Below are 26,216 nucleotides of genomic sequence, written 5' to 3'. Positions count from 1 at the left end.
TACAGACAAGTTAAATTGAATTCTGTATGATTTATTAATATCTCTAAGTATGTTATTTTAATTAAATATATTAACTTTATGTTACTGGTATCAGAAATTTTTATATAAGGAATTTTTCCCCCAAAAAAGTAATTGGAATCATACAGTAAATTAGTAACATGTTAAACTGTCAGGCAAAGATATACATTCAACCCACAGACATGTTTTTTAATGTATAAATAATAACAATAAAAATTATTCTTGTGAAAACAGAAGTATAAAATTTGCATACAATTTTTAATACCCAGGAATATACAGTAGCAACACACAACAGTAGTAATACCTCTGCCCACTATATAAGCAAGAAGAATTGTGAATTCAAAAGTGAAGAGGTCAGAATCACTAAATTTAAACAAATAATCTCAAAAATTCAATTAAAACACCTAAAGTTAAATATATAAAGAAATGTGAGAATATTTTTCTACACTTCATTTGAACCTTTGATCTGAAGTGGAGCTGTTCCTAAATATCTATCATGAAGTTAGAGGCAGCTGCTGTTTATAGCAGCCTTTTGCAATTTAAGCTTTTTCCCAAGCCTTGTGTCCTTTTCGGAAGTGCTGTATTGCGCATTCTCCTGTATTCAAACAAGCAGCTTCCACTTGATTAGAGGAAGAAAATATGTACATTTTCTCTGCTGTTAGCACATCCAAAACAATTTTTTTTTCAGTTTTAACATTGATATTAACATTTTAATTTAGAAATTCTTGATTAATGGTGTCTAATTTTATTGCCTTAGCAGTTACCTATAAAGAGGTGTGTTGGTCTGAAATGTAATATAAAGAAGTAATGATCTATTACTAGATCATAAACTGGAAACAAAATTAAGAAATACAATTATTATAGTAGTGTTATGTATATCTAGTTCTATGTAAAACAAAGTAAAAAGTGAGCAATAAGGGTAATGAATTAACATTGTATATTGTGATTCATCATTCAGATAGTTTCTGCTACAAAAACGTAGCCATAAAAATAGAATATTTGGAGGTGGACTGATACATTTTCAATACACTGATATTACTGAATCTGAATTATTGAAACATAGTTGTAATTTGCTTGAGAATCCTTCAAGAACTCTCAAATTTTCCTAAATGGAATACAGTATTTTCTGTCATTACTTAATGGTATTTCATTTGCTATGTTAACACTCTTATCACACAAAAGGAGCCTCATTAACAAAATACAAAAGGCAGAACACAAACCAGAAAACAAAGTAACAGTATCTCTGTGAGGAGAAGGAAAAAAAAAGTTTGTTGAAGCAAACATTTTAATCATCAGTGCTAAAAGTGTAATTCAAGAATATCTACTTATCTAACTACCTCAGTCAAAGTAAATGTACCTTAAATATCTCCAAAAGCCACTAATGGACATAAAGCCATTTTCAAATTTGAGTACTTGGGTGCCTAAGTCGCATTATTTTTTTAAGAATTTTCATATTCGTATATAAATAACAGGTATTTAGCAGCCAAGAGATGCAATGGAAATTTTAAGCGACAACATTAAATTTCACCTGACAGATGAATCACAGATTTTAGGTGGCCACATACTTTTGAAGTTTTGCTTTAAATCTTTTTTTTTGAAAAATTAATACTAAGTTGCAAAGTCACTCCTCATCTTGTCTGACATAGACATTCCTGTAACATCAATCAGTATGTGTTGCCATGCTTACTTACGCACACAGGATGGAAGTTGACCAGACCAGTTGTGATCCTGTTGACAGATTCGTACAGAAGAACCAATCAACCGAAAACCAGGACTGCACTGGTATACAACTGTGTCTCTATAGCCATAATTTTCTCCAATTACTTGACCGTTGACTATAAGATCTGGAAAACCACAGTGACCAGCTAGATTTTTCAAAGTAAATTAAAAAAACAAAGAACAAATGATCAGTAAATATGCAGAGAAATTTTAAATATACCTCCTTAATTAAAACAAAGAAATGCTGAACATCTTTCAATTTTTTTTTATTGATTTCATTCAAAGGTTTATTTTTATTAACTTCAGGAAAACTGCAGTATTGCATTTGCATAGGTAGGACTGTACCCATATAAAAAAATTACAAAAAGACAGTGTAGCAAAGGGATTATATGTCATATATGTTATCAAATTTCTTGTAAAACAATTTGAGTAACTCCTTTTTATTAAAACCTGTAAAATTCTGTATTATTTCCACTAGTTAAGATTAAACTTAATAAAAATAACATTACACCATTATGCATTTAAATAAAAATTAAAAATCCATATAAATACAGATAAAAATAATGTAAGTATTATAAATATAAATCCATGATAAATATAAGTCCATGTGGATGTCATAAATATAGCCTTCTTACAATGGAAAAAAATTAACTTGGACAATTTATTGCAGGAATCTGACTCTCTGGATTGTCTTCCATTCTTTCTGTCCTATAGATCCCAAAGGAATCCCAAAGAGATTGACATGTTTGGGCTAAAGGCAGTCAGTGCAACTACAGCCAAATGTCCTGCAACCAAAACCTTTTCTATGTCTTGGCCTAATCTTCTACCCTGTATTCTCAAAATATGAGAAAAAATTTATTTACACTATGAAAGTCACAGACATTTACTCTGGAGAGAGGCTGGGAAAAAGAATGAACCATGTGTCATTTGTTACTATTTTTCTTAATGAACTCTGGAAAATGGGCACTGTGATCCAACAAATAATGTGGTAATGGAAAATCCTCTGAGAATGGTTGACCTCATGGAGACTGTGACATATGGCAGAGAACTTACTGCCAAAACAAGTAAGGCAAGCAAGAAAAACGAGTAGTGTTTCAGCTAGTACTTTAGTGATAAAAAATATTACCAGTCACCCAAACTCCTATGCTTCCCTTTTCTCCTCAAAAAAACCCCCACAAAACCCGAAAACATGGGGTTGCTAATAAGAAAGGACATTTAGAAGCAATATAGTTTAGACTGTTTTTTCCTTTGAGCTTTTAAGTGTTTATAATACTCTGATGTAATTTTCAATATTTTTGCCTTATTCTTTCAAGGCTAGAACCTTCTTATAAAAAAAACAAACTGCAAATCTGAGATTTCCTTATATATTGCATCTGGCAACTTAAGCCTTGTATAGTATTTCATCGTATGACTCATGATAAAACCATCAGAATTTACAATATAGGTAGTATGTGAACCTTCACACAGATTAGACTGATGAGTGCAATTTGACTTCTGTATAAGGAACAGAAGCAGAATACATCACCAGCAAGGTCAAGCTCTGTTTCCTGTGCAGCGGGGATAAAACTGAAGTAATTCAACACATCGGATGACTAAGATCACACTGCAGTTTCGGCAACTGTGAGTGGACATTACAAAAACCAGGTAACTGCAACAGGTGAAAAATTAATTGTAAATCACCTGTAAGTCTTATATTAATGTCTCTGTCTAGCTTGAGAAAATTTAAAATCACTTAAAATTCCCATCCTCTCAGCCTACTTCCTCTCATTTTCATAAAACTCTCAGGCCCTAGTTTTGATGACTCCTTTTGAATTTTGAGTTTCTTTTTTTCTATCTTCTTTTCTTTTGACTGACTTTGACATCTTCTGTTGACAAGGGGAGAGCAGTGGATGTTATTTACCTGGACTTCAGTAAAACATTTGATCCTGTTTTCCACAGCCTTTTCCTGGACCAACTGGCAAGGTACAGATTGGGTGCTTCGAGACCACACACAGAGGGTCTTGCCAGCCTGTCACAAGTGGGATCCCCCAGCCATCGATATGGGGCTCCAAGATATTCATAAGTGATCTGGATGATGGGATTGAAAGCACCCTCACAAGTTTGCTGATGGCATCAGACTGGGTGGTGAGGTGAACACATCAGAAGGGAGAGCCATCTTACGGAGAGACCTGGACAAGCTAGAAGAGTGGGCTAGCAAGAAGTGTATGAAGTTTAACGAAGACAAGTGCAAGGTCCTGCACCTGGGAAGGAATAACCAAAGAGCCCAGTACTGGCTAGGATCTGTGTGGCTGGGTAGCAGCTTTGCTGAAAGGGACATGGGGATCCTGGTGGACAACAAGCTGAACATGAGTCAGAAGTGTGCCGCTGCAGGAACAAAAGCAAATTGGATCCTGGGTTGCATGTGCAGGGGCATTACTAGCAGAGATAGAGATGCAATCAACCCACTCAGCACTTGTCAGGCTGCACCTGGAGTACTGTGTCCATTCTTGTCCTCACCACTGAAGAAAGATGCAGACAGACTGGAAAGGGTCCAAAGGAGGGCCATGAAAATAATCAAAGGGCTGGAGAACCTGTCCTATGAGGAAAGGCTGAAGGTGTTAGTCCCTGAAGAAGAGAAGGCTCAGGGGGGACCTCATCACAGTATTCCAGTACTTAGAGGGTGGCTACAAAGGACGGAGGCTCTCTCTTCACAAGGAGTCACATGGAGAGGACAAGGGGCAATGGGTAGAAATTGCACTGGGAGAGGTTTCATCGTGACATAAGAAAGAATTTTTTTTACTGTAAGAACAAACATTCACTGGAACAACCTCGCAAGGGATGTGATGGAGTCCCCATCACTGGAAGTTTTCAAGATGTGACTTGTCAGGACGCTAGAGAATGCCATCTCAGGTCCCTTTCCCATGAAAGGTTGGACCAGATATCTTTCGAGGTCCCTTTCAACTTGGGCTGTTCTATGATTCTATTACTTCACATCCCTCTGCCTTGATTATTTCCTCCCACTCTGTATAACAGTTACATCTTTGGAGCACTAGCCATATTACATGACTAATTGTGAACTAGTCACTACTAGTAAAGAAATGTATATTTTTTAGATAGTAAAGCCTACTCCTATCCCTGTGTAAGGTTTCTAAACTGAAAAATAAAGAAATTTAAATGTATGAAGAATATTATAAAACTGTAGTTCTATCATAACAGAATTCTAAATCAACTTACTGTGATAGTGTTAAGGAATTAAATATCATTTAAAAACAAGATATGCCAGACTTGGGACACATTTTTCATCTCAATTTTAAAAACAAATAATAAACATTTGGGATTTGCAGGCTTTGTCTCCAGTTTTCACTCTGCTTTCCAAGGGAAGATTTGTCTGACTGAGAGACATAAAAAAACCTTCAAAACAAGCACCATCCCACAAAAAAAAAAAAAACCCAACCCAAAACGATGGGTTCAGCCCTATTTGTTTCATTTTCAAAATACCATCTGTCATGTAGGTACATGTGGTAAGCAGTTCAGTATGTTTGCTACTGAAAGTGTATACATAGTTCCTGTTAAGAGGGACTTTGAGAACATTACTGAATTTTTGATTAATTTATGCAGCTGAATAAATTCCCTAAGCTGCAATCAAGTCAGAGACTCATTAATATTTTCCAGAAGTTTTTTTTTTGTTTGTTTTATTTTCCCACTCTATTTCACACATCCACAGAGCTGGTCTATCTCAGGGGAAATAAAAACCTTTCACTTGTAACAGTTGCTATCACTACTTCTCCAATACCAAGAAAAAAAGAAGAGGAAATAAAAAAAAAAAAAAACCAACTCCCAAACCAACAGAAAACCCCACCACCATCCACACCCATATTTGGAAGAGTAATTATTACTTAATTTCTCTTCCATCCTATTCTGGTTTTGTTGTATTTCTTCTAAAAGCAAGGTGTTTGTTTATTTTTCTCATGACTATTCGTAGAATTCTTCCCTTTTGTCATTTTTCTCTTAAGATACCCGTGAAGAAAAGAATTCCAAAATGTTCATTATACATTTAGAACATGCTCATATTCATTAATGCATATCCCAGTGTTTTTTATGATCAATTCTGCTGTTAATTGTTTCTCAGGACTTCCATTTTAAACTCTTATTTTAAGGGATTTGTGACAAATAAAGATATTTATTTCCCCTTATTAACATTCTGAAATAATTTTTTGCCGTGACATTCAGTAGCCTTTGATGATTTTCTTTGTGTATTTTGTGTTTGCATCTATATATTTAAGTGCATATATATCTAAAAATAGTGAGTTTGGGGTTTTGAAGGTTTTTTTGACTGTGGAAAGTTTTCAAAGCTTTCAGATTACTACTGATTCATTGGTAGTCTGAGAAAAAGAAATACTGCACATGAAAAATTTTCTGAGAAACTGCCTTTGTTTCTGAAAGAGAGATACTTATTGTACAATGGCATCAAAGATCAACACTATTCTTTCATTTTATCTCACAGCTGTATCTCTAAAAACTTTTTCCACTCACTTGCTTGTATCATATACATATCATCAACTGACATCATGTAATTGATGTCAGTTTTGTCATACTGGTATAAACAAGAAGTAACATATGATTTCACTACTGCAAAAAATAGTGCAAAGCCGTAAAGGGACATTTGAGAAATATGTCATACTTACCCAAATTGAATCATTATGGAAGAGGAACATTTCAGTTGTGAAATTTGGTATAATGCAACTGAATAAAATGATAAAACTGATTGTTGTAATAACTGGCCTTCATTCAATATAACCATAAGATGTGGCTAACTGTCTTTTGCAATGAGATAGCTGAATTATTCCTCCTAAATGCAATCCATATACAAAAATACTCAGGAGCTAAGCTCTGCAGGTGGAGTGTTTTCACTGGGGACAGAGTGCAAATACTGCAAACTGGGTGTCATATTGAGAGAGATGTCTGTAAATAGGAACAACATTTGCCAGAAAAACTGTAGCAGAAAACTGAAAACAGATGCAAAAAGGTAAGGAAGTAGAATCATAGAATCATAGAATCATTTAGGATGGAAAAACCCTTTAAGATCATCCAGTCCAACTGTAAACCTAGCCATGCTAAGTCCACCACTAAACCATATCCCTAAGCACCTCATACACATGTCTTATAAATATCTCCAGGGATTGTGACTACACCACCTCCCTGGGCAGCCTGTTCCAGCGTCTGATGACCCTTTCAGTGAAGAAGTTTTTCCTAATATCCAGTCTAAACCTCCCCTGGCACTACTTGGGGCCATTTCCTCTTGTCCTACCATTTGTCACCTGGGAGAAGAGACCAGCACCCACCTCTCTGCAACCCCCTTTCAGGTAGTTGTAGAGACTGATAAGGTCTCCCCTCAGCCTCCTCTTCTCCAGACTGAACAACCCCAGTTCTCTCAACAGCTCCTCATAAGACTTGTGCTCCAGACCCCTCACCAGCTTTGTTGCCCTTCTCTGGACATGCTCCAACACCTCAATGTCTTTCTTGTAGTGATGGGCCCAAAACTGAACACAGTACAGGGGAACAATCACTTCCTTAGTCCTCATGGCCACACTGTTTCTGATACAAGCCAGGATGTCGTTGGCCTTCTTGGCCACCTGAATCACAGAATCACTATGGTTGAAAAGACTTGTAAGATCATCAAGTCCAACCATCAACCCAACCCCACCATGCCCACTAAACCATGTCCCACAGTGCCACATCCACACGTTCCTTGAACACCTCCAGTGAGGGTGACTCCACCACTTCCCTGGGCAGCCCATTCCAGTGTCTCACCACTCTCTCAGAAAAGAAATTTTTCCTAATATCCAGTCTAAACCTCCCATGGCACAACTTGAGGCCATTTCCTCTTGTCCTATCTCTTGTCACTTGGGAGAAGAGACCAACACCCACCTCCCTGCAACCCCCTTTCAGGTAATTCTAGAGAGCAATGAGGTCTCCCCTTAGCCTCCTCTTCTGCAGACTGAACAACCCCAGTTCCCTCAGCTGCTCCTCATTAAGACCTCCAGACCCGTCACCAGCTTCGTCACCCTTCTCTGGACATGCTCCAGCACCTCTGGACATGCTCCAGCACCTCAATGTCCTTCTTGTAGTGAGGGGCCCAAAACTGAACACAGGATTTGAGGTGCGGCCTCACCAGCGCCGAGTACAGGGGCACGATCACCTCCCTACTCCTGCTGGCCACATTATTTCTGATACAGGCCAGGATGCCATTGGCCTTCTTGGCCACCTGGGCACACTGCTGGCTCATCTTCAGCCGGCTGTCAATCAACACCCCCAGGTCCTTTTCTGCAGGGCAGCTTTCCAGCCACTTGTCCCCAAGCCTGTAGCATTGCATGGGATTGTTGTGGCCAAAGTGCAGGACCAGGCACCAGGCCCTCTTGAACCTCATACAATTGGGCCATCGATCCAGCCTATCCAGATCCCTCTGAAGAGCCTTCCTACCCTCAAGCAGATCAACACTCCCGCCCAGCTTGGTGTCTTCTGCAAACTTGCTGAGGGAGCACTCAATCCCCTCATCCAGATCATCGATAAATATATTAAACAAAACCGGCCCCAAAACTGAGCCCTGGGGGACTCTGCTTGTGACCAGCCGCCAACTGGATTTCACCCCATTCACCACAACTCTCTGGGCTCAGCCGTCCAGCCAGTTTTTTACCCAGCAAAACATACACCTGTCTAAGCAACGAGCCGCCAGCTTCTCCAGGAGAATACTGTGGGAGACAGTGTCGAAGGCTTTACTAAAGTCCAGGTAGACAACATCCACAGCCTTTCCCTCATCCACTAGGTGGGTCACCTGGTCATAGAAGGAGATCAGGTTGGTCAAGCAGGACCTGCCTTTCATGAACCTGTGCTGGCTGGGCCTGATCCCTTGGTTGTCCTGCATGTGCCCTGTGAGCGCCCTCAAGATGAACCTCTCCATAATCTTCCTCGGCACCGAGGTCAGGCTGACAGGCCTGTAGTTCCCCGGATCCTCCTTCCGGCCCTTCCTGTAGATGGGCGTCACGTTGGCAAGCCTCCACTCGTCTGGGACCTCCCCCGTTAACCAGGACTATTGAGAAATGATGGAGAGTGGCTTGGCAAGCTCCTCCGCCAGCTCCCTCAGCACCCTTGGGTGGATGCCATCAGGCCCCATAGACTTGTGAGTGTCCAGGTCGCATAGCAGGTCGTTAACTGCTTCCTCCTGGATCGTGGAGACTTTATTTTGCTCCCTATTCTTGTCTTCCAGCTCAAGGAGCTGAATACCCTGGGGATACCTGGTGTGGCTATTAAAGACTGAGGCAAAGAAGGCATTAAGTACCTCAGCCTTTTCCTCACCCTTGCTGACAATTTTTCCTTGTGCATCCAGTAAAGGATGGAGATTCTCCTTGGCTCTTTTTTTGTTTTTAATGTATTTGTCAAAACATTTTTTGTTATCCCTTATGACCGTGGCCAGATTGAGCTCTAGCTGGGCTTTTGCCTTTCTAATTCCCTCTCTGCATGACCAAACGAAACCCTTGTACTCTTCTTCAGTTGCCTGCCCCTTCTTCCAAAGGTGATTATCTCTTCTTTTTTTCCTGAGTCCCAGCAAAAGCTCCCCATTCAGCCAGGCTGGTAGTCTTCCCCGCTGGCTTTTATTACAGCACATGGTGACTGCCTTCTCCTGTGCCTTTAAGATTTCCTTCCTGAAGAATGTCCAGCCTTCCTGGGCCCCTTTGCCCTTCAGGACCATCTCCCAAGGGACCCTCTCAACCAGTGTCCTCAACAGGTCGAAGTCTGCCCTCTGGAAGTCCATTGTAGTGGTTTTGCTGACCCCCCTCCTTACTTGGCCAAGAATTGAGAACTCTATCTTTTTATGGTCGCTAAGCCCAAGATGGCCTCCGACCATCACTTCTCCCACCAGTCTTTCTCTGTTCGTAAACAGCAGGTCAAGCAGGGCACCTCCCCTGGTAGGCTCCCTTACCAGCTGTGTCAGGAAGTTATCTTCCACACATTCCAGGAACCTCCAGGACTGTTTCCTCTCTGTTGTGCTATATTTCCAGCAGACATCCGGTAAGTTGAAGTCCCCCACAAGAACAAGGGCTTTCGACTGTCAGAGTTCTGCCAGTTGCTTGTAGAACGCTTCGTTGGCTTTTTCGTCCTGGTTGGGTGGTCTATAACAGACACCCAGCAGGATATCCACCTTGTTAGCCTTCCCCCTCATCCTAACCCATAAGCACTCAACCTTGTTGTCACAATCGTTGAGCTCTATACAATCAAAACACTCCCTAACATACAGAGCCACCCCACCGCCTCTCCTTCCTTGCCTATCCCTCCTGAAGAGCTTATAGCCATCCATTGCACGCTGCTGGCTCATATTCAGCTGGCTGTCAACCTGCACACCCAAGGTCCTTTTCTGCCGGGCAGCTTTCAAGGCTCTCGTCCCCAAGCCTGTAGCGTTGCATGGGATTGTTGTGGCCAAAGTGCAGGACCCAGCACTTGGCCCTCTTGAACCTCATACAATTGGCCTCGGCCCATCGATCCAGCCTGTCCAGATCCGTCTGAAAAGCCTTCCTACTCGCAAGCAGATCAACACTCCTGCCCAACTTGGTGTCTTCTGCAAACTTACTGAGGGAGCACTCAATCCCCTCATCCAGATCATCGATAAATGTATTAAACAAGACTGGCTCCAAAGCTGAGCCCTGGGGAACACCACTTGTGACCAGCCACCAGCTGGATTTCATTCGATTCACCACAACTCTCTGGGCTTGGCTGTTCATCCAGTTTTTTACCCAGCAAAGAGCACACCTGTCTAAGGCACGAGCTACCAGTATCTCCAGGAGAATGCTGTGGGAAACAGTGTCGAAGGCTTTACTAAAGTCTAGGTAGACAACATTGACAGCCTTTCCCTCATCCACTAAGCGGGTTATTTTGTCATAGAAGGAGATCAGGTTGGTCAGGCAGAAGCTGGCTTTCATAAACACATGCTGACTGGGCCTGATCACCTGCTTGTCCTGTACGTGCTGCATGATGGCGTTCAAGATGAACCTCTCCATAATCTTCCCTGGCACCAGGGTCAGGCTGACAGGCCTGTAGTTCCCCAGATCCTCCTTCCGGCCCTTCTTGAAGATGAGCGTCAGATTTGCTAACCTCCAGTCCACTGGGACCTCCCCAGTTAGCCAGGACTGCTGGTAGATGATGGAAAGTGGCTTGGTGAGCACTTCTGCTAGCTCCCTCAGTACCCTTGGAAGGATCTCATCCAGTCCCATAGACTTGTGGGTGTCTAAGTGGTGTAGCAGATCGCTAACCATTTCCCCTTGGTTGTGGGGGCTTCATTCTGCTCCCCATCCCTATCTTCCAGCTCAGGGGTCTTGGTACCCAGAGCACAATTGGTCTTGCTATTAAAGAGTGTGGCAAAGAAGGCATTAAGTACCTCAGCGTTTTCCTCATCCTTTGTCACTATGTTAATGCTCGCATCCAGTAACGGATTAAGATTCTCCTTAGCCCTGCTTTTGTTGTTAATGTTTTTATAGAAACTATTTTTATTGTCTTTTATAGCCTTCACCAGGTTAAGTTCTAGTTGGGCTTTGGCCCTTCTAATCTTCTCCCTGCAAAACCTCACAACCTCCTTGTAGACCTCCTGAGTTGCCTACCCCTTCTTTCAGGGGTCATAAACTTTCTTCTTTTTCCTGAGTTCCAGCCAAAGCTCTCTGTTCAGACAGGATGGTCGTCTTCCCCACTGGCTCATCTTTCGGCACATGGGGATGGCCTGCTCCTGAGCCTTTAAGACTTCCTTCTTGAGGAGTGTCCAGCCTTCCTGGACTCCTTTGCCCTTCAGGACTGCCTCCCAAGGGGCTCTGTCCACCAGCCTCCTAAACAGGACAAAGTCAGCCCTCCGGAAGTCCAAGGTGGCGGTTCTGCTGACCCCCCTCCTTACTTCTCTGACAATCTAAAACTCTATCATTTTGTGATCGCTATGCCCAAGATGGCCTCCCACCATCACACCCCCCACAAGGCCTTCTCTGTTTGGAAATAACAGGTCCAGCGGGCGCCTTCCCTAGTTGGCTCACTCACCAGCTGTGTCAGGTAGTTATCTTCCATGCACTCCAGGAACCTCCTGGACTGTTTCTTCTCTGCAGACATCTGGTGAGTTGAAGTCCCCCACAAGCGATGGTGAGACTTCTCCCAGCTGCTTATAGAATATTTCATCTGCCTCTTCATCCTGGTTGGGTGGTCTATAACAGACTCCAACCATGATATCTGCCTTGTTGGCCTTCCCCCTGATTCTTACCTACAGACACTCAACCCTTTCATCACCATCATCAAGCTCTAGACAGTCAAAACACTCCCTGAGATACAAGGTTCCCCTGCTGCCTCTCCTTTCTTGTCTGTCCCTTCTGAAGAGTTTGTAGCCATCCAGTGGAGCACTCCAGTTGTGCGAGTTGTCCCACCATGTTTCCGCAATGGCCACTATACCATAGTTTTCCTGCTGGACAATGGCTTCCCGCTCCTCCTGTTTGTTGCCCATGCTGCATGCATTGGTATAGATGCACTTTATTTGGGCTATTGATCCTGCCACCTCACTGTGAGAAGAAGCCCTAATTCCTATGTGACTGATCTTAGGCACTTCCCTGTTTTCTAGCACATCAACAACCCCTAAGTCTTTGCTGCCACATGGGTGCCCATCCCCTACCTTTGCTGAGATGGCAAATAGAAAGCAAAGCACTGCTGAGAAAAAACTAAGAGTACTGCTGGGAAAACAAAGGTTCAAATACTGAGCAACAAAGTTGTGTCCTGTTTTTTTTTTTTTTATTTTTCTTGTTTGCCAGGAAATTTATTTTGCAAATAGATGAGAAAAAAAATTAAGAAATGCTGATTAATAAATATCAATTCACACTCCTGTTTAAACAGCCAATAAGTTATTGAATATTTACTTATCATGGATAAAAGTCTTAATAGTTCTGTTATTATCTAATGGAATATCACTTTTTTACCCCTAAAGTAGTATTCTGATTCTAAGACCAATTGCACACAAATATAAAACTGTTATAGTCACCTTGGAAGGCTATTGAAAGCAAAAAAATGAAAAGCAATCATATTGAGGAAGTAGTTCAAGCAGAAATATCAATATTTTACTTCTGATCTGCATTTATCAGAATGAAGTATGAGAAAAAAAAAATATATCCTTGCATGGTACGTTGCCAAATACAAACACATAACAAATAGAACATTCACTGCACTGCATTAAGAACTGGTTTATGGATAGAAGAAAAGCTGAAATAAAATTAGCAAGTGTTAAGCAAAATCTCCATTCAATGATTTGCAACAATTAGATTATCATAATTACTATTACTGGCAGGAAAAAAAAAAAATATTCTAACACCCTAGTAGTAAATAGCTGACCTCACACTAGGCTAGGATTCTAGACTATTTTAGACTAGGCTATTCTAGGCTGTTTTCAGGATAGCCTTGTTCATTGTCCATGTCTTTATTTTAGTGCTGTATTGTAAGACTAGGTGTAGTTCCATCTTTTCTGTGATACAGATATAAAAGACCTATACAGCAGTTCTATGAATCCAGTTGAGGCCCCTAGGTCTTAATGCAACCAGTAATTTATAATACTGAATCAAAAGATGTCACTTTTGTAAAGGCAATGAGTGAATGCTTACAAAGAAAGAGATTAAATGTCATTTTACTGAGTAGCAGATTTGAGAGGGGAAATAAGCACTATAACATTCTCAATTTCCAGTCTAACAAAGCTTGAGAATAATAACTACATGAAATATTATTAAGAAACAAAATTAGTCAAAAAGTAGGAATCAAGAATATTAATAATGTGTGAGCACCAAATAAATTACCTAACTTGACATGAAATCCAGCTCTAGCAACAAAGAATGAGCATAATAATTTAGTGTCAGAACCTTTGAAACCTCAGCTACAAATGAGGTTTCTTTTCTGCAGGCTACTCTCTGAGATGCAAGAATAGAAATAAATGAATACAGAATCTTTACATTAAATGGCAAAAAGGTGCCTATGCGTATTTTAGCTGTCATAAATGTCAAACATGAGCATAGTAGTGAAAGAAATCTACATATCAATATATTATTGAAATGAGAGATTGAGGTTATTATTCAACAAAGTTAATTAACCTGTCAGATGACCTCAGCTGAGGAGGGAAGAATTATTTTCTGGAATTTCTTTCCTCTCTACAGGGCTTGCATTTCTTATGAGGCTATATTATTTTACATACTCCTGTTCACAAACAACATCTTCTGTAGAAAATCACAGTATTGAAATGACACTGGCACAGCCCTGGACGAAACAGGGCTTGGGGTCTTTCTCCTGCTAGTTTCAGAAGATCCTCACCTTGCCAGCTGTTCAAGCTGTACTAAAACTGTTCAGGATGAATGGTAATGTTATTTTAAATCTTTTTTAATCTATGGCCTACAGAGGGTAGCTCTCTGCTGAATTCCTTGAAATGGTTGAATCATTCTTTAAAGATGAAACATCCTACACCTCATTTGAAAGTCTAGTTGTTATTATGCAGTAGTATTGAAGAACAAAGAGAAGCACATGGCTAAGTCTAGATATATTAATTCCGTATCACTGGAGATACAGATTCTCCTTTAGCTGAAATACCATGAGTTTAAAAAAAGATGTTTAAAAACAGTGAAGAGGAAGAAGTTAGTTGCTTGTATGTTTTTCCAAAAGTTTTAAGGATGAAAATAGTGGCTGAAAGGCTACACTTCAGAGGATACATAGCCACAGAAACCTTTCAGTGACTGAAAGCTGATTGGGAAAATATAAATACTATGGTTCCTTTGTCCTTACCTTACAGAAATTTAAAGGTACACTCACTCCTGAGCATGCATAACTTCCTCTCAAATAAATGAAAAATAACTTTCCAGCTCTACTGCTCTACCTTGCTCTTCCAAATAAAAAAATTGCATATAATGTAAATATGCATATATTTCAGTTCCTGATTTAACTGATCCACAACATACATAAATTTAATCTATTTTCATACCTTCTAATTTGATTATCTAACCTCCCCACTGTGCTTTCACCTTATAAACAGGTCTTATGAAAAAACCTTTTCATCCCTTATCATGTTACCTTTCAGTTATGAATTGGCTGGAAGTGGTAAATGGCAGATCCTTACCTGTCCCACACACCTCTTCACAGCACTGATTGATTCATCCACTGCATATTCTTCACTGTCAGTTTACATGGTTACTCTGCCACAGCCAGTATGTCTTCTACTCTTTTAACCCATTGACAGCATTGCTCTATACAGAACTATTGGATAACTGTTTTCTCATACGTAATCATGTTTTCTTTGTGAGTAGCAGGCTGTCACCAATGACTCATTAGTGTTTGGAATTGGTAATTTTGTATGAAAAAAGGGACTGTTGAGTAAAACTGGGGTAAAAATTTCTCAGTTAACAAGTCACAGGTTGTGTCTACGTTAGCATTTTTAGCTCAGATCCTCGTAACGCTTAAATGTGCTGAGCAGTTTTGCTATGAAGAAATTGGCTTCATTTCAGAGAAGCTCAACTCTAGGTGCATAAAACAAATGTTCTATCTCCTTTTGGAGACAAAGGGGTCAAAATTATTGATAGGTCCTTTCGACAGCTTAGAGCCATTGAGTAATGATGACATTTAGCCCAAAAGACTAGACTAGGTACTGTCCAAGAAAAATTCTCTGAAGCATTGTAATGCAGATATAGAGAATTCAGAACCAATTATTTATCTCATGATCTGCTCCCTTCTGCTGGATTATTTGTTAATGCAGACACAGTATGTGGGGTTTACTATTTCTCTTAGGAGAAGAGATGCAAGGTATTCCTGATACTATTGTATAGCGAGTATGAACAAATGCTGACACTTAATGCTCACTCTAACCCAATTAGCTTTTTTCTGTTACCTGTCTTTCTTTATTGAAAACTCCTCTAGTATTAGTCATGTACTGGAAACACACTTCCATATGTCTTATTGATCACATAAACTCCATTCTCCATTTTTGCATTTTAATTCATATGGGTACTTAGCATTTTACAAAGGTGTGTTTAGTTCTGTGAGTGAGCTAAATATAACATAATTTAATAACATCAAGATTAACAACAAAATAAGAGATCTTATAGACCTTTAAAAAATTTAATCATATTTCATTGTTCATATTTATTTCAGATTTAATACTAACTTGCAGAACTGAACACACCTATCATTCCAACAGTTGCTGATTCTTCCTAGGACATATGTAGGAAATGACTGCAATGAATTTCAGTAACTAAGGAAGAGAATATCAACAGACCTGTTTTATCAGTAAGTTCAGATGTCAGGAGGAATTGAGAAAGAAGAAGAAAGTAAGAAATGAGCGTTAAGTGTAGTCCATCTGAGTTGAAGAGGATGGATTCACAACTTAAGGAAATATGAAAAGCTGGAGTAAGCTCACCAATCAACAAAAAAGAAAAGTCTGTATAAGATATCTTTCTTCTAATGAGTTTGACAATCAATTGAAAATAATCTTTTTTTCCCATTTTTCACATGGTTTTCATTGATGTAATGTCTAAGCATCTTCTAAAATTACTTTCAGTTATGCAACTAACACAACTGAGAGAAACTTAATAAAATTAGATACCCCACAAAGAGAAGTATGAAACTTTGTACATTACATTAACAATGAGCAAGGTCCTAGAAAGAAATCAGAATGCTTTGGAATAATCTAAGAAAACAGCTGCTGCTTTTAAGTATAATTAGATCCAACACAAAGGCTTTTCAAGCATGCTATGTTTTTGTTTCTTAGCTTGACTTTGTTGGGGTTTTTTAACTAGGTTTTCTGAAATGGTAACCAAAATAAAAGCCAACAAATGACCTCAAGAAAATTCATTTCAGTACATACTGATCTCCACCGCATCAACTTCTATCCACAGTCACTTTAAAAATTGTGCTGCTTTCTGGAAATGTCTATGTATTTCCTCCTGCCAAGCTACATTAGCCAAAAAAAAAAAAAAAAAAGTAGTCCTGATCCTCAAATCATGATTTTTCAAAAGTAATGACCTTCTGATAGTGCTTCTCCTTTGAGTTAAGATGAAGTCTGAAAATAGTGCTAATGAAGAAAGGGAAGAAAATCTCAGTGTTAGAGAAACCATAGGAGATGTTGGGAAATTGTATTCATCATTCATATATCAGCTAAAAAATCTGTATTATGGGGTTAACCAAGTAGACCATATATTTATATTTGCTCTGGGAAATGCTCAGTTTAATAAATAGCTGAATACAGGCAGTAAAAGAAATAAATAAAAAACCTTCAAAACTTTTTTATAGTAATGAAAATATATGTTTTAATGATCTTTGTTACTCATGTCAGTAAATTAAAGCAAATAAAGTTAATGTAATAAATAAATAAGATAATGTAAACATGCTGTTTTCCTATAAACAGGAAACTGATTTCTTCATAAAATATTTAAATATTTTTCCCTGAGAAAATTGTATAACAAAATACACAGATTTGTCAGTCTCTTTTGATAAATAGGATAGTCAATAGAAATCTACTCCATGTTTCTGAATGTTTCTTCAGGATTGATTATATAGAATTTCCCCCAGAAACTGAGTTAATGTTTTCAATATAGAAAAAGGTCACGAACAATAAATTGTGAGAGGCAGTCTATAACCTTGGAGACACAACAGTTACGGGTTTTGTCTTTGACTGTTACTTTATTTTAAAAGACTAAAGTGATTTTTTTCATATTTTTTCACCATAAATCTTGTGAAACATTTATTTGTTTTTAAGTCTTCCACAACAGAATTACTTCAGAAGCTCCCTGTTGTTCTGTTTTGTTTATTTTTTCAGTTTGAACATTGCTGCTTCTCAACAGCTATGGAGAACAAGAATACTGATCCAGAACTCCATTTCCCACTGCATTCAGTGAAAGATCAAACCAAGATCATTACATTAATAGGATTACTCACACAGTACTACATTGTTATTTAGGTATTCTGCAAAAAAAATTTAAGGTTCAGAAAGGAGGAGAGTTGTGCTAAATGTTGTAATTGTCTTTGCCATCTACTGTCTCCTAAGATTCAATGGCCATAAAGTCCTATCCTTCCCGTAATAAAAGAAGCAGGAATGGAAAAAGAAAGACAAAAAAGGGCTGTGAAAAATATCAATGTATTCTGACATATTATGGCTGTCATTAAAATCATGCACTACTGTCCACGATGTCATGGAATTTCATTTGTGTTGTAATACAATTTGGATTTTAGTCAAGATTTTTGGTGATACAAAGTTTACCTATGTTCTAGTTCTCTTCTATATCTAATTAGGTTCAACACTAACTAGTTTTAGGTTCTGTTGCCGATACTTATATTCTTATTTATTCCACCTTTCATAAATTTTTCAGATTACACATAACTGGAATGAAAATTAAGTTGTCTACCACAATAATTAAACAAAACAATTTGTGTAGTACTTTTGAAAAAATAAATCGTATTTTTAAACAAAATACTGGGAAAAGCATATTAGTTTATCCTGTAGGATTTCATTAATGTAATCTAAGTGTGCTCTTCAGGTATCTTCAATGCTTAAAACTGGCAGAGGAGCTTGCCAAGCCGCTCTCCATCATTTCTCAACAGCCCTGGTTAACGGGGGAGGTCCCGGACGAGTGGAGGCTTGCCAACGTGACACCCATCTACAAGAAGGGTCGGAAGGAGGATTCGGGGAACTACAGGCCTGTCAGCCTGACCTCGGTGCCAGGGAAGATTATGGAGAGGCTCATCTTGAGGGCGCTCACGGGACACGTGCAGAATAACCAAGGGATCAGGCCCAGCCAGCACGGGTTCATGAAAGGCAGGTCCTGCTTGACCAACCTGATCTCCTTCTATGACCAGGTGGCCCGCCTAGTGGATGAGGGGAAGGCTGTGGATGTTGTCTACCTGGACTTCAGCAAAGCCTTTGACACTGTTCCCCACAGTATTCTCCTGGAGAAGCTGGCGGCCCGTGGTTTAGACAGGTACACTCTTCGCTGGGTAAAAAAACTGGCTGGATGGCCGAGCCCAGAGAGTTGTGGTGAATGGGGTGAAATCCAGTTGGCGGCCGGTCACAAGCGGAGTCCCCCAGGGCTCAGTTTTGGGACCGGTCTTGTTTAATGTCTTTATTGATGACCTGGATGAGGGGATAGAGTGCACCCTCAGCAAGTTTGCAGACGACACAAAGTTGGGCGGGAGTGTTGATCTTCTTGAGGGTAGGAAGGCTCTGCAGAGGGATCTGGACAGGCTGGATCGATGGGCCAAGGCCAACCGGATGAAGTTCAATAAGGCCAAGTGCCGAGTCCTGCACTTTGGCCACAACAACGCCAGGCAACGCTACAGGCTTGGGGACGAGTGGCTGCAAAGCTCCCCCGCAGAAAAGGACCTGGGGGTGTTGATTGACAGCCGGCTGAAGATGAGCCAGCAGTGTGCCCAGGTGGCCAAGAAGGCCAATGCCATCCTGGCCTGTATCAGAAATGGTGTGGCCAGCAGGAGCAGGGAGGTGATTTTCCCCCTGTACTCGGCACTGGTGAGGCCGCACCTCAAATCCTGTGTTCAGTTTTGGGCCCCTCACTACAAGAAAGACATTGAGGTGCTGGAGCATGTCCAGAGAAGGGCGACGAAGCTGGTGAGGGGTCTGGAACACAAGTCTTATGAGGAGCGGCTGAGGGAACTGGGGTTGTTTAGCCTGGAGAAGAGGAGGCTGAGGGGAGACCTTATCGCTCTCTACAACTACCTAAAAGGGGGTTGCAGAGAGGTGGGTGTTGGTCTCTTCTCCCAAGTGACTAGTGACAGGACTAGAGGAAATGGCCCCAAGTTGTGCCAGGGGAGGTTCAGGCTGGATATTAGGAAAAAGTTCTTTACTGAAAGAGTAGTGAAACATTGGAATAGGCTGCCCAGGGAGGTGGTGGAGTCACCCTCCCTGGAGGTATTCAAGGAGCGTGTGGATGTGCCATTGTGGGATGTGGCTTGATGGGCATCGTGCTGTGTGGTGTTGGGTGGGTTGGTTTTTGGTGTGGTTTTTTTTGTTTTTGTTTTGGTTTGGTTTGGTTTGTGTTTTTTTAGGTTGGACTTGATGATCTTACAGGTCTTTTCCAACCTTAGTGATTCTGTGATTCTGTGAAACAGAAATACACTGGTAGCCACTTGACTCCAAGCATAACCACATTTTTCAGCAAGTAAAAATGGAAAGTATCTAAGATAAATAATAAAAAAGGTTTATGGCTGTGACAGAAAAGCTTTAGAAGTAGAAAGTGAATTTTTTTTCTTACTGTTTTTCAGTGATTGAAAACAAACACCAGAATTTATTCATAAGTTGCACAAACATGTATTTCTCGAATCTTTACAATACCTGTTCTGTAGATCTTTCCGCTGTATTTTATCTGCTTTCTCCCACATTCTACCATTTCTTTCATTTCCTCCATTTCCTCCACCTTCCAACAATATTTTCTTTCTCAACCTTCTTAAACAAATTTCTGACTTCTGATTTGTCATTAGCTGAACCCATCCCTTTATCTTAAGTCTCAAATTACTTGTTGAAGAAAATAGAATTGAACTGAGTTAGCCTGAGTCTTTCGAGAAAGCTCATTCCTGCACAATGATGTAGTACAGCAGGCAGTGTTGCTCCAAGAGCAGTTATGGTAGCTATTACTCTCTCTGTTTTATAAATTTGCTCTATCAATAGCTTTTCTTTTTTGGGTTTTTTGTGGTGTTGTTTTTTAAAAAGCTTTACATGCTTTTTTATATGCTATATATGATGTATACTACATTCTATTTCTGTGAGTAAAACTTTTATTCATGCTGTCTTCAACAGTTTGCCATCATTAAAGCTTTGACGATATATATTTGAAGATTTACAGTAGTCCTATTAGTCTAATACAAAAGGTATCTTTTAGATTACTGTTTTTCCCCTCTAGTCATATAGTTGTTTTAACACATTTTCTTAACTGTTTATTGTTACTGGACTTTATAGTATATGCACTTAATAATAAGGAATCTCTTCTGAGAAGTAAAAAAAGTTTTGTTTCATCTGAAAATTGATGACTTCAGGGTCTTCTTTTAAGTTTCAAGTAAAGATTATGCAATGTATTACTATTATTAAGCCTATATTACATTTTTATTTCTACAGGCAAATGTAGGAGAAATTCAGTTAATTCTGTGTTGATCTTCACTTGGTATAAAGATATTTTGGCAAAATTCTTAAACACAAGTATTTTTCCAAGGTGGTATTCACAAACAGCAGACAATTTGGCTGCTTTTAGATTAATATTTCTCTGATGAAATTTTCTACATTTCTCCAAACTTCAATAGCTGTAACTTTTGCAGACAAATCAGTAAAAATGAAAAAAAAAGTCAGAACACTTTGTTTACACACATACTATGGTGCCCCAAAACTTTTAGATTTAAAACAGTCTGTCTTACCATTTCTGACAACTTAAAAGAAAAAGAAAATAAAACAAAGAACTTTTCTTTTTTTCCCACTCTGCTAAATGGTTTTCATTGTAAAAGTGAAACACAAACAAAACCTGTCTGTTCCCCTCAGCTATGTCAGGAAACACTCCAGCTTCAGGTTTGTACCTTGATAAGCAACACTTTTGCTCATTCATGAGTCATTCAAATTAAGCTTAAGTGAAGATTTGCACCAAATAATGCTGTATTACAGAAGGAAAATTATTTGGGATGAAGAGTAGTCTAAAAAGGTAAATGGCAATCTGCACAAAGAGATACTGCAACAAACCCCTATATTTAATGTATGTACTACTTCAGATTCTTCTGAAAGTCTTAGTTTGCGGATATTCTTTTATATTCTCTTGTCCCCACAAATGACAAGGTAGGATACGACTTTCATATTGCATTCTAAAATCAGAACACTAGCATAGCTTTGATTTCAACTGAGACTAAAATGTTAATTGCATATAGAGTTAAAAACAATGTCTCTACAGTTAACACAATAACCCAGGTCAATGATAATAATGATCATGATAGTAATGAATTAAAAAGAAGCCCTGAAATTGTTTCACTGAGATCACATCTTCATTTTATTCATAAATGATTCAGGGACTGGTGTCTGAGTATTTTAAATAACTGAAGATGCCTAAACATGTACAGCTAAAGGGTGTTGAATTATATAGTGTCTGGATAGTGATTTTCTCTCAGAAATAAAGCTGCAGTGCTCCTGTCAAAGTTTCCACAAACGTATTTTTTTCTTTTTTTTTTTCTCTGTATCTTTTGCAAGTGTACAGATTAATTCCATAACATAAACACTGAGTTCGGGTCTACTATGCAGGTATTTTACTGAGGATATTTATTAAACCTGACACATCTGGAATCAATCGGTCTTGCTATTTATGTATAGGTCTACTTTAGACACATGCAGCAATCCAGTGACACAGGTTTTGCATGTTGGGAAGATACTGAAAAAGGGATTCAATCTGTGGAAAGGTAACCATAGTTATAATTTGATAAGAAAAACAACCCAGCCACACACATTTTTAAAATGCAGAACTCTCTTCAATGTCTGTGCTAACAGAAAGAGACAAGCTGATTTGCTTTGTTTACTTTTATCTGCTAGAGAGAAAGAAAATAGGTAAGCTATGACAATAGTATCCATACCTAAACATCTGGTCTCAATTCCGCTCCAGAGTCCAGAAGAGAGACATTCCCTCACAGCAGAGCCAACTAGCATGTATCCTGAGTCACAAGTAAATATAGCTGTAGATCCGTATGTGATTTGAGTTCCAATCTTATTCCCATTTGGAGGTATAGGAAGCTCTCCACAAGAAATAACTTTATGGCAAAACCAAAACAAAACAGAAATGTACAACTGAGTATCGCAAACACATGTACAGTAGTAATACTTATCAATCAGTAATACTTATCAACCAGTCAACCAGATGAGTAAATTTCACAGCTTGAAGTATTTTGCTCTGTAGAAAAAACAGATGAAAAACTCTGCATACAAAGACTATTACTTCCCCAGAAATAATACTTAAGAAAGATTGAAGGGACACCAATTAAAATTGTCTCTGTAAAGTTAAAAACCCCACTATTCAGAACATTAATAAACACTATTTAATTACCTTGGTTTTATCAATTAGTTTTTCTTGGAGTATCTTGGAGTACTACAATTGTTGCCATTTTAAAAATTATGTATTGTTTTTCTTTGGAAATATATCATTTTTATCTTCCAGCTCATAATGAAATGCTTGCACTAGCATTCACGCAATACATTGTTATAGTGAATGAACAATGTGCATGGAATTCATTCCTATTTATTTACAACTCAAAGCATCTTTTCATTCAAAACTGTAATTTTGCTTAAATGATTTTCTTTTAAAAATTAGTAAAAAGAACTTTATTATTAGTAAACAAGATGGTGGATTATCAAAGGTGAAAGCAGCTAGTGCAGTTAATGCTAAAAAAAAATGTAAGTGGCAATATTGCAAACAGAACTTCTCAAAACATAGTGAAATATGTTTGTCTTTTAAAAAAAAAAGGGTTACAAATACATATAGAGTATGTAAAATATCTATATACACAGAGAGAGATATAGATACAGACATATACACAATATTTTTAACACTAGCAGAAGTGAAATATTGCAAATAACTTTTAAAAATCCTCTAAATTATAAATTAAATTTCCAGCAGGTTATAAAGAATTCAAAATTAAGGTTAATTTCCAATATAATTAATCTGTCTTCGGAATTGCATTTTTCAGGCCCTTTTTTTATTAGTTTCAAATATATTCTGAATAAATTCTAAATATATTATAACCTACCGTTATCTGGCTTATCTACACGGGGGTTTTTTTACTGCTTTTTAGATATGTGTGGATTTATACACATACTTGTAGATACACACAGTTTAGATACATGCACCAAAACCACAGTCATAACCCATTCTATCAGAGTGTATATGTTATGTGGTGTTTCACAAAGAGGAAGAATTTTGGGGCTTCAAAGTATACCTAAAACCCCACAATTTTGAAAAATAGATGTTTAAATTGAAATACCTAAAGAAACCTGCTTTTCACAGGGGTGGGGGATGGGAGCATAACTGTAGCCACACATTTAGCTTGTTTAAAGTATCTGAGTATTCATTACTTATTTTTTTGAAAAGTAGCTATTGCAGGTAATCAGGATACCAGTTAATGGTGGGAATGATGTGGACTTGCACACTCTATGGTAACTAGCTGAAAGGAGGGATTATTTTATTTATCAAGTGTGCGGACAAGATACAAAGTTTTTGCATTTTTCTAGACTATTCAGTATTCCTGACCTAGAAAAATACAGAGGAAAACGTTCCCTATTACACATTTGTACCTTTATAGATTTAGGGACATTTAAAATCCAGGACCATGCTTACAGATACTTCTCCGTCACTAAACCTAATGGATTATATTTGTAAATAATAGCCTTTAGGATACCCAGGAATTCCAGCCAGCAAACATTTTTCTAATTAACTGATTCCAATATTTAATTAGTTAATTTCTAATTCAGCCAAATAAAGTATTTTTATCTGAAACCTGTACAGCAGAGGCAGATACAATATGTACTCACTTTGGCAGTAAGGCCGCTCATTTCTCCAACTCCAGGTGCCATTAGCCAGACACTCGATAGATGCTGGTCCCAAACCATAATACCCTGGATCACAGCTGAAAACTACTTTTGTTTTATATTCATAATGTGAACCATTCACTATTCTCCATCTTCCATGTTCCAGTGTAAAAGAATTGATGCTTGGACATGTAACAACTTCCAAAATAACAAAAACACATAGTTATTTCTGGTTTAGTACAGGCAAATTAGGAAAATCTGTACCATTATTAATTCAGAAATATACTTTAAACACAGTGACATGTTTGAAGAGTAAGGCTGTATTTGAAATTGCCTGTGGTTAGCAGGTACAAGTTCTCTCATTTAGTTAATAATGATAAATGGCCCAGACAGAGCAGTAACTGTGTATGCAGAGCTATGTAACTGGTGTAGATAGAATATCTACATGGTTGAATTCACTGTAGATTGATAGTCATGGAGCTGCTGTGACACTGTACATCAGACATTGGAATCTTTACTAAAATGTTAGCTACATTTCAATATAGGAATTATTTTTCTACCCAGGTTAAGTTCTGTGAGATCTTAAAGACACATTTGGAGATGCTGCATGTTGGTGACAGATAAAATAATATCCATATCCAAGATGGTTTTTCAGCAACTACACACTTTTATCTCCTGTCTTAATTCTGTGTTTTTCCTCCAAAAAACAAACAAAAACATTCTACAACCCTGATCTAATAGAAAAAGATTAACAAGCATTACAATTTTTTCCATGATCAAAAGGCACAGAAGAAAATCTTTGCTGGATACTACTCTCTTTCTCTCCATTCGTATTGGTTCTTCAGATAGAAGAAAAGGCATGAGAGAATGTAATTTACACGAACAAGAAAAAGAAAAAAAAAAAAAAAAGGAAAAAGGGGAAATCCTTGAAAATTATTCTAGAGTATGTTTTCTTTCCTTTCCAAAATTCATTGGGTGAGATAATAGAAATCTTAATGTCCATCAGACACTCTGACATTTTGGTATCAGTCTTACAATCAGCTGGGTTTTCATACCCCATTTGTAACTTTGATGGTATCCACTTCTCTTTGGGACTGAACATGCATTTTCTCTTCAGTGATATTCCCCCAAGTTTACATGGTGCAGGATTATAATGATGGGCTGAATATAAATAATAAGCAGCAGTTTCAAACAAGTATCCCAGAGTACCAGAGACTTTGCAATTCTGGATAGTAAATAGGGTTTGTTAACAGTATATGAACTGTGCAACTCTCACTGAAGAGATGACTTTTGCATAAACCTCTACAACCATTAACTTTGATTTAGCTGCAAATTAATTACCAGTTTTAATGTATTCTATAATCTCTAGTGTATTTCTTCTGGTGTCACAGAATGTTTCAATATATATCTCAGATATACACATTTCAAATATGAATTTCACAATAATTTAATACCAACAATTATTCATAGATTAAAGTAACCTGAAGCTGAAAGTTTAAGTAACGTGAAGATTTGTGCCTTGGATAAATAAACAAAATGTACAGCCAGGTTCTTACTCACTGGAGAGTTCTTACATGTTACTTACCTACACAGCGAGGTGTTTTATTGTGATTGCTCCAGGTACCATCCGGCTGGCAGACTGCAGTAGTAAGTTCCTTGGCTGATAGTCTATATCCATCGTTGCAAAAATAAGTAACACGGGTGCCAACTAGGTAATCTGTAGTTAATATCCCACCATTTAATGGAGCTTTAGGAATTCCACAAGATATTGCTGAGTAAAGAGAAAGACATAGTTATTTTATATCTTCTTCACTATAAGCTTCCGCTCTTCTCAAAGGGTTTACGCATTGTAATATCAACAGTCTTAAATTCATAAATATGACTTTTTAACTCATTAATGTGTGTTTTAAGCCTACAAATA

General features: G+C 38.4%; 1 protein-coding gene across 3 annotated transcripts in view; it reads right to left on the bottom strand.

The window, feature by feature from the left end:
- Nucleotides 1–26,216, bottom strand: part of CSMD3 (CUB and Sushi multiple domains 3) — a 731,455-nt gene that overhangs the window by 60,963 nt on the left and 644,276 nt on the right. For 2 of the 3 annotated variants that reach the window (XM_059815714.1, XM_059815716.1), the window contains 4 exons: nucleotides 25,881–26,066; nucleotides 24,299–24,493; nucleotides 22,351–22,524; nucleotides 1,710–1,883 (listed from right to left, as the gene is read on the bottom strand). In XM_059815714.1, the coding sequence (XP_059671697.1) occupies nucleotides 1,710–1,883; nucleotides 22,351–22,524; nucleotides 24,299–24,493; nucleotides 25,881–26,066 (729 nt within the window). The remainder of the gene's footprint in view (nucleotides 1–1,709; nucleotides 1,884–22,350; nucleotides 22,525–24,298; nucleotides 24,494–25,880; nucleotides 26,067–26,216) is intronic. The other variant, XM_059815715.1, reaches the window with a different exon arrangement.

The sequence above is a fragment of the Gavia stellata genome, chromosome 3, assembly GCF_030936135.1.
Source record: "Gavia stellata isolate bGavSte3 chromosome 3, bGavSte3.hap2, whole genome shotgun sequence".
NCBI lineage: Eukaryota > Metazoa > Chordata > Aves > Gaviiformes > Gaviidae > Gavia > Gavia stellata.
This window is presented reverse-complemented; position numbering and strand designations above follow the sequence as displayed.